The sequence below is a fragment of the Eptatretus burgeri genome, chromosome 12 (genome assembly GCF_056783735.1).
Source record: "Eptatretus burgeri isolate ZD-2024b chromosome 12, Ebu_testis_v1, whole genome shotgun sequence".
NCBI lineage: Eukaryota > Metazoa > Chordata > Myxini > Myxiniformes > Myxinidae > Eptatretus > Eptatretus burgeri.
In genome coordinates this window covers 50,952,611-50,961,678 of record NC_140972.1, presented here as the reverse complement: position 1 = coordinate 50,961,678, position 9,068 = coordinate 50,952,611, and the positions used below count along the sequence as shown (strand labels likewise).

The 9,068-nt window shown below is 44.9% G+C and overlaps 1 protein-coding gene across 3 annotated transcripts in view; it reads right to left on the bottom strand.

Annotated features, from left to right (window-relative positions):
- Positions 1 to 1,572: 1,572 nt before the first annotated feature.
- The window catches only part of LOC147015596 (dual oxidase 1-like), a 201,824-nt gene continuing 194,328 nt past the window's right edge, over positions 1,573 to 9,068 (bottom strand). For 2 of the 3 annotated variants that reach the window (XM_085850503.1, XM_085850501.1), the window contains exons 33-34: positions 8,795 to 8,923; positions 1,573 to 2,297 (exon numbers count right to left, since the gene is read on the bottom strand). In XM_085850503.1, the coding sequence (XP_085706629.1) occupies positions 2,175 to 2,297; positions 8,795 to 8,923 (252 nt within the window). In that variant the 3' untranslated portion in view covers positions 1,573 to 2,174. The remainder of the gene's footprint in view (positions 2,298 to 8,794; positions 8,924 to 9,068) is intronic. The other variant, XM_085850502.1, reaches the window with a different exon arrangement.

Sequence of the window (9,068 nt, the reverse complement as noted above, 5' to 3'; positions counted from 1 at the left end):
TAGTACAGTTTAAAAAGCAATTACAGTATGAAAAACAGTGAGGAATATCATCTTTTGAAATGAAAGGCCTTGATTGTTCATTTGCAACTTTATTTTCTGATGGTTTCTTGTACTTCTGGAAGTTATGCTTCCATTATCTTAATGGTGTTTGAGTGATTTGCACCTTGTGGTACAGTCCTGATAGAAGTGCATGTTGGGACCATCCTGGTTTGTTATGACCATTACGAGATGCGGTGCAAGCAGAATGAAAGCAGGAAAGAAGAAAGTTAATTTGTTTATTTCTCAAATCAATTGTATTGCATTTTAATGTACATTTTCTCCAGTCAATTGTGTTTGAGTCCTGGTCTTGGCTATGGAGTCACTGCTCATTTAAGGAAGCCAGTTACAGGGAGGGGACCTTTTATCCGGTCACCCAACAACCGGAAAGACTGCATATGTTCTGCGGATGTCCATACCTTGTCCAAGGCTGCCCACAGGTTGTCTGCGGCAACCCAAACGTTGTCAGCGGCTTCGCAAATGTTATCTGCAGCCGCACATTGTCCACGGCCACCCATGCTTTGACTGCAGATGTCCATGCGTTCTCCACAGACGACCACGCATTGTCCTCAGCTACCCACATCTCTGTTCACGATTTTCAAAATCTATCTCCTCCTACATTTCTCAAACAATCTTGAATTTGATTGTGGCATATAAATCTATGGGAGAATATCTAAATTTGGTCAGGACGGATTTTCGATATTCGCTTTCCTTTTCGTGTCACGTGACTTCAAAGTTGGCAAAAAACGCGAAAATGACGATTTTCAAAATCTATCTCCTCCTACATTTCTCATGCGATCTTGAATTTGATTGTGGCATATGAATCTATGGGACAATATCTAAATTTGGTCGGGCCGGATTTTCAAATTTCACTTTCGTTTTCGCGTCACGTGACTTCAAACTTTGCAAAAACTGCCCTTCCTTCAGGAGGCAATATATTCTCTCCTGGGCATGGTAAAAGTTAGTGAATGGTGTCATTGCAAAGCAGCTGACCTTGTATATTATATTGATACATTTTCCGCCGAAGGCGCAAAAGTTTCAAAACCCGAAATGTAAACGTCGGCATTTATTTTCAAAATACAATTTCGTGCACGCGCACCAAAATGCCGAGTCATCTTTAACCAAACTGCGCAGTTCGAGCTGCGCAGTGGAGCTGCGCAGTAGAACTGCGCAATCGTCTTTGGTCATAACTGAACATTGAGAACTTGTGGTATTATTTCTCGCAGGGATGACCGTCACTCCCGCACGGGGGTAATTTTTTTAATGATGATTTATCAACTGCAAGTTGAAAAAAAAAAAAGAGATGTTAACTGCCATTGGGAAGGGGTGCTGCTGATGAAAGGGGAGGTGCTGCCATGGAGCTAACACTCCCTAGGAAAAGTAAGTTCACCCTTCGTCAGCAAAAAACAATGTTGTCATACTCAAACTTATGCAAGTGTGTGATTGATATTCATTGTTGTGTAAAGAAGCTTCCTGGTAAGATTGTCTTCAATCATAAAATAAATTGGGACACAACAAAATGGATCACTTTCCAAGAATATTTGGCAAACTTTATTTGTTGCACAAAATGCATGCAATATTGAATAACCACACGTCTCTGCATGCTGCAGATTAATTTGCTAAACAATGTGTCCGAGTTAAAGCACAAAAAAGGAATATAAAGAATGTATGTCGGCAATCGTATCTATATTAGCCTCACATGCTCTTTTCAAAAGGCTGTTGAGTAATGCAGAATGGCTTAAAAATTTGTTCAAATGCTTATCAAGGAATATTTTAAATTCAAGACCCCTGTATGCCCACTTAAAATCATAATTAACTATCGAAATAAATTCAGCCTGAAAGAAAGTCTGCAATTGACATTTTGCAGATTCACACATCATCACTCAGCATTTTGCAGACTTTGAGGCCTTCAGAGAGTCATGCATAGTTGCTTGTAAAAAATTGCAGAATTGATGATTGGAACACTTCAAACTGAAATGAAAAGTTAGTGTGCTGACATGTCACAAAGAGCTATTGTTGCAACACATGCTTTAAGTTGGTCCGTTGCCGTGGTCGTGATAACTCCCATCCTCCCCCCATCATCTCCCACCCATGACAATTCACTGTTGTGTTAAGACCCACTGACCTTCATTGCACATTCAGAAGTTCTCATAATGGTGTTTAAAGTGTGCTCTGTCCTTGCGGTTGAGTTGCCTGCATGCTTCGTCAACCGTCTTCATCATGGTGGGAGGTCCACAGCTAAACACACCCACTTTATTCACCTGTAAGTGACACCACACCCAGTCTACTCATCTGTAAACCAGACCACACCCACTTTATCTGGAAAGTCAGATCACTTGAACTGGACCCAAAATTAACATGAATTTTGAAAATGCACCCCATTACATGATATAATAATAAATGCATTGGATCAAAGCCACATTCTTGCAATCAAAATCGATGAACAGTCATGCAGATGATGAGAGAAGGCAACTTTAATGCAAGAATAAAGTGGGCTGAAAGGAAGTGTAGTGTCGTGTATTAATATGTAACTAGCAGGGGTACCTGGCATTGCAGGGGTACCCGGTGTTGCCGGGCAACGTCAGGTCCCTCTTCCCGCTCCATCCCTTCCCCTGCATCCTCCCACCCCACCACTCGAGGGACGAATTAATCGATGTGGCTGAAATAATGACGCTATAGATGTTTATCCTCATCGCCATGTCATGAATTTGGGGTGTGTTCAGTTACCAAGTTTCGCGTAGAGTGCTTGCCAAGTGGCTGAAGCACTCAAGCAAGCACTCCGTTAGAAACCGTTGATAAGGAACGGCTGACTTGGCAAGCACTAGCCAGCTGCTTGCTAACAACACATCCACCCACAGACACAAACACAGCTTCATACATTAGATTAGGCGACAGTGAGACACCTCAAGTGAAACTGGCATGTTTGCATGATATTTCCTACTCTTGTTAATCTATTCTTCTTCTTCTCCCTCTCATACTAATCAGCAAATAAACTTTCTCTCCTCTATCATATCATTTTTTCCATGAGTTTTAGTATATTAGAAAAAGGCTCCAATTATTAGTGCATTCATGCGATTGCAGACATCGCTGCGTGATGACGTCACGTGTAGGGACGTCTTTTTTCATACTTCGCACGGAAGCAAACATGGCATATTTTTGCTTGTAACAGTCATTGCAAATTCTGGTAAGCGACATGTCACTGTCTCACAGACAGAACCACAGACACAAACTCAGATTTATATATTACTAGTGCGGGCTCGTAGGTGCGTGCCAGTATGTGCAGCTTCGTTCCTTCGCTCTCGTAAACGACGACTGGATTGGGGCATTTTTTCAATTAGATCAGACCAACCGTATCATAAATGGCCATAACTTGGGAAACACCTGGGAAACATACTCAGGTCCCCAGCGTCAATTGCGACATCATATCAAACGAAGAAGAAGAAGAATTGTGATGCCCCCTCTCTCTCGCCCCCTCTCTCTCTCGCCCCCTCTCTCCCCCCTAGTCTCGCCCCTCCTCTCTCTCACCCCCTCTCCCATCCCCCTCTCTCGCCCCCACTCTCACCCCCTCTCCCATCCCCTCTCTTGCCCCCTCTCTCACCCCTCCTCTCTCCCCCTCTCTTGAATTGACGCCCCCTCTCCTCACCCCTCTCTCCCTCCCCTCTTCTATCCTCTCTCGCCCCTCTCTCTCCCCCTCTCTCTCCCCCTCCCTCTTGCCCCCACTCCCATCCCCCTCTCTTGCCCCTCTCTTGAATTGACGCCCCCTCTCTCTCACCCCCCTCTCTCCCTCCCTCTCTCACCCCTCTCTCACCCCTCCTCTCTCGCCCCTCTCTCTGTAAATGTATTCACAAATGTCAACCAATCACAACAATTAATTCAAACCTTGGGAAAAAACAGCTTTCAAACCCTTGGGAAACAGCTCTTTCCCTTGGGAAAATTCAAACCTTGGGATTAATTAATAATTTGAACAATTAATTCAAACTTTGGGAAAAAAACAGTTTTCAAACCTTGCGAAACACTTGGGAAACAGCTGAAACAGATGAAGAACGATATCAAACCTTGAAAAGGCACATACTCAGGTCTCCAGCATCGATTGTGATGTCATACCAAATGAAGAAGAAGAAGAATTGTGACATCAATCGTGCAAAAAACAAACAAACAAAAAAAATAAACATTAATTGTGACGTCATTCGTGACGTCATAGCACCGTGTCTTGTCATTGGTTGACAGATCAATGGCCGTAACTTGGGAACCGCTTGTCCAATTAATATCAAACCTTGAAAAGGCACATACTCAGGTCCCCAGCGTCGATTGTGACGTCATACCAAACGAAAAAGAAGAAGAATTGTGACGTCAATCATGCAAATAATAAATAAATAAATAAACTGATTGTGACGTCATTTGTGATGTTATAGCACCATGTCCTGTCATTGGTTGATAGACGTAATTGGTCATTATTGGTTGACAGACAATATATAGGTCATTATTGGTTGACAGACATTGGTCATTGTATCACGTTATTCTTTTTATTACTGCCAATTATTGTGCTATTATTATTATTATTATTATTATTAATATTAATACTAGTGTATGCCCGTAGATGTGTGGCCGTACGTGCAAACCCTCCACCCCCCCCGTAAAAAAAACTCAAACCGCGTGCCAGAAACAAGAACCACATAAGCTGTTCCTTCGCTTTCACGTGCCCGTACGTGTGTGGTTGTACGTGCAAAAAAAAAAAAATATATATATATATATATATTTATATATATATATATATATATATATATATATATATATATATATATATATATATATATATATATATATATATATATATATATATATATATATATACACTTTAAAACTGCTTGCCAGAAACAACCACACAGGCCGTTCCTTCGCTCTCGAGTGGCCGTACGTGCGTGGCCGTAGGTACGTGTCCGTACGTGCATGGCCGTACGTGCATGGCCGTACGTGCGTGCCCATACGTGCGTGCCCATACGTGCGTGGCCGTACACACAAAAAAAAAACTTTCAAACCGCGTGCCAGAAACAACAACCACACAGGCCGTTCCTTCGCCCTCGCGTGGCCGCACGTGCATGGCCGTACATCAAAAAAAAAAACAACTTTCAAACAAACACACAGCCCATTCCTTCGCTCTCATAAACGACGACTGGATTGGGACATTGTATTTATCTATAAATGCGGATAAGAAATCGAGAAATTATTAGAATACAGTAAGTCATCACTATCCAAAAGTAGTGCGTGACCATACGGAATGTTCACATGCATTCCAGGAATTATCGCTTGTATTGAAGTAACATATGCTGTGATACTTACACACAGAGTTAATTAAAATCAAGTTTACCTCCCTGTCTTTGCTTGCCATGACATTCGCTGCCATTTATCATTGGCACTTCTACCCCACGGTAACCAAGGCACCGATCGGTCCCCATCGTAACCAGCACGGCACATGACGTCATCGTCGGCCGGCCGTGCACCGGCCTACGCAGTCACGCCCACGCAGCAACGTGTCCTGTGATTGGTAACTAAAATGGCGCATCGGCCATGCCCACGCAGCACGTGTCCTGTCATTGGTTGGTAAATAAATGGCCATAACTTGGGAATCACTTGTCCGATTGATATCAAATCTTGAAAAGGCACATACTCAGGTCCCCAGCAATATACCTGGCAAGTTTCAATTAGATCGGACCAGTGGTTGTCGGGAAACAGCGGTCACAGACACACAGAAACACAGAAACACAGACACACAGACACACAGAAACACAGACACACAGAAACACAGACACACAGAAACACAGACACACACACACACACACACACACACACACACACACACACACACACACACACACACACACACACACACACACACACACACACACACACACACACACACACACACACACACACACGCACACACATTGCTGGAATTTTCGATAGATGAAATGAGGTCAATGAGATGACAAATGAAGGGGTTAAATGCAGACTGCAGAGCAATGAGTCAGGAAACCCGTCGTTGTGAATCGTTTTTACCACCAAATTGAGATGTATTTCGTTGGCAAGCATGTTGAGTGGAGCTGAATTCCTAAACACTTCCAAAGGCCACAGCGTTTTGACAACTGGAAACAAAATAGAGTTGTGCACTTTTTTTGATAAATTATTTTTGGAAATTTTTTTCTTCAATAAATAAATAATAATAAAAATCGTCTCCATGTACATTGTACACACCTTTATCTCGTTAGCACCTCTTCATAAACAACATCGCTGAGGAAGCGGCGCTTCTTCTTTGTTTCCTCGTCCAGGGCAATAATACGGAGGCTTTTAATGGCCAATTATTCAATTCGCGCCAACGTATTTTATTTTGCCTTTTCGCAAGGAAAAACACGAAGAGAAGAGAAGAGAAGAGAAGAGAAGAGAAGAGAAGAGAAGAGAAGAGAAGAGAAGAGAAGAGAAGAGAAGAGAAGAGAAGAGAAGAGAAGAGAAGAGAAGAGAAGAGAAGAGAAGAGAAGAGAAGAGAAAAAACCTGTAATGGCGAACGCGGCTGAGTTTCTCTTCACCATCGACCACGGCTACGCAGCAACGCTTCCTGTCATTGGTTAATAAAAACTGGCTGCAGCAACGGTTCCTGTCATTGGTTGGTAAATAAGTGGCCATAACTTGGGAAGCACTTGTCCGATTAATATCAAACCTTGATAAGGCACATCCTCAGGTCCCCTGCAATATAGCTGGCAAGTTTCAATTAGATTGGACCAGCGGTTGTCGAGAAACGGCGGTCACACACACACACACACACACACACACACACACACACACACACACACACACACACACACACACACACACACACACACACACACACACACACACACACACACACACACACACACACACACACACACAGCTGGAAATGTATATATATATATATATATATATATATATATATATATATATATATATATATATATATATATATATATATATATATATATATATATTGTTGTGGTTACCAAATTCGCAAACCACCATTCAGGTCCCTTAGGTGAGGTATTTCGGTAAGTACATGTGTAGTTTGGCCCAAACCCGTTGTCTAGTGGGAATACATGTCATTCATGCGTGCTGCGACTCTTCAGGATAGCCGTTTTTCTTTTGCTATCTTTATTTTGGGACCAACCGCCATTGTTACCACCACCAACCACCGCTTCACCACAACCGCCACGACCTTCACGTCACACCTCGCAACCGTCGCATCGCCACCGTTCTTGCGCCGCCTGTGGGTACCGGTGTTGGACTCGTGCAGGGCGCGCGCCGAACAGCGTGTACAAAATCACGGATTTTGTGCTTCTAAAACGGATCAAAAACGACACGCCCACTTTTTGCCGTCCAATCGGTGAGCGAGGGGCGAATTGGCCCCGCCCCCAGGGCGATCGATATATGCAAATTTATGGATCAAAAAGCCTTCACGCCCACTTTTTCTCGGGCCAATGGGGAGCGAGGTGAAAGGTCGAAGGGAGGGGGTCAAAGATGAGAGGGCGAAGCTACGGGGCTGATAAAAGGACCGTGTTTGTCAGTCAGGAGGAGTAGGAGAGTCAGAGAGTAGTAGACGAGGAGAGTAGGAGAGTAGGAGAGTCGGAAACAGAGAGTCAAGACTTCGCGGGCGGTGGAGTTGGCAAGAAGGAGCTGGTCGTCGTGTGCGTTGGAGTCGGAACGGAGGGGACGGAGCTGTGGAAAGGCGGCGACACCAGACGAGGGGGTGCTCGCGTCGGGAGCTGCACCCCAGGGAGGCCGACAGCGCGACCTGGCCGAGGTGGAGACGCTCGTCGCGGGATAATAAAAATCCTCTATACCCCGAGCATCAGCAACCCCCTCCTGTTTCCCCCCGCGCTGAGATAGTGCGACCAAGGGGGCCCCTTTCCCACCCCCTACCAGACACTGTCCGCGGGGCCCGCGGAGTTGAGGCGCCATCGCCGCTCCTCGTCTCATCACCAGACGGGTAGGCCGACCCGGTCTCGGCCTCAGGCCCGCCTCATCCTTGAGGGTATTTCTTTTCCTTGGTTTTGGGTATGTGTTGTCGGCGCCGTCTGTGAAGTAGAATTGTATAAGTGTTGCCGTGTGCTCGGTAGTCGGTATTAGCTCTGCATTGTGTTTTCGCTTTTATATTTGCTTTTTGTGTAAATTGAGTTGTGTTTTTCTTTTCTGTGTGCATTTGGTGGAATTGTATATGTGTGCTTCCCGTGTGCCGCGAATAAATGTGCTTTATTATTGAACTGTTCTCCCGCTTCGCTTCGTCTTTTCCTCTATTGAATCCCCATCTTGCTTCACGTAAAGGGTTGGTAGTGGGCTGAATACGCCCGATAATTAATCGAACCGTCGAGGTCGACGATAACACCGCTCGGTTATTCTGATAGTACGGAACGGGTCGCTTAAGTGGCCCGTGTCCGAAGTCGACCTGCGGCGAGGTGCGATCGCCCGGTCTACCCTCCGCGTGGGTACTTAGGTAGGTCGACCCGGCGAGCAACCCTATCCCACGCGGGGGCTGATTGGCTCGATCGCGGTGAGACCGAAAGGTCCACCCGTGACTGGTTCCCGGCGTTAGTCCGAGAGGGTCACGACTGGATTGTCCGTCCGGTGGGCGACGTGCCGCGATTCGAGTTACGTGGCCGTCAGCACGCCGGCGGGCGCGAATACCGCAACAATATATATGGCAGTGTCTTGGTGATTGTATCACTTTCTTGCTCACCTCTGGATGCTGGTTCTGCAGGGAGTTGAGAAATGGAATGAATTGAGGCCTGCCAAAGTGTGTGATCGACTGAAGGCCAGTAAATAGGCTGCGGCTTTGTTCCTTCTGGAAGTGCCGCTCAAAGATGTACTGATGAGCATTAAACATGCAAACACAAGTGTTAGACTCAGCAATGCACATCACAGTCTTCATCTTGTGATGCCATCATTTTTTATACACAACATAGAATTAACCAAACTTAGTTTAAACTTTGTAACAACTGCTGCAAACTGTT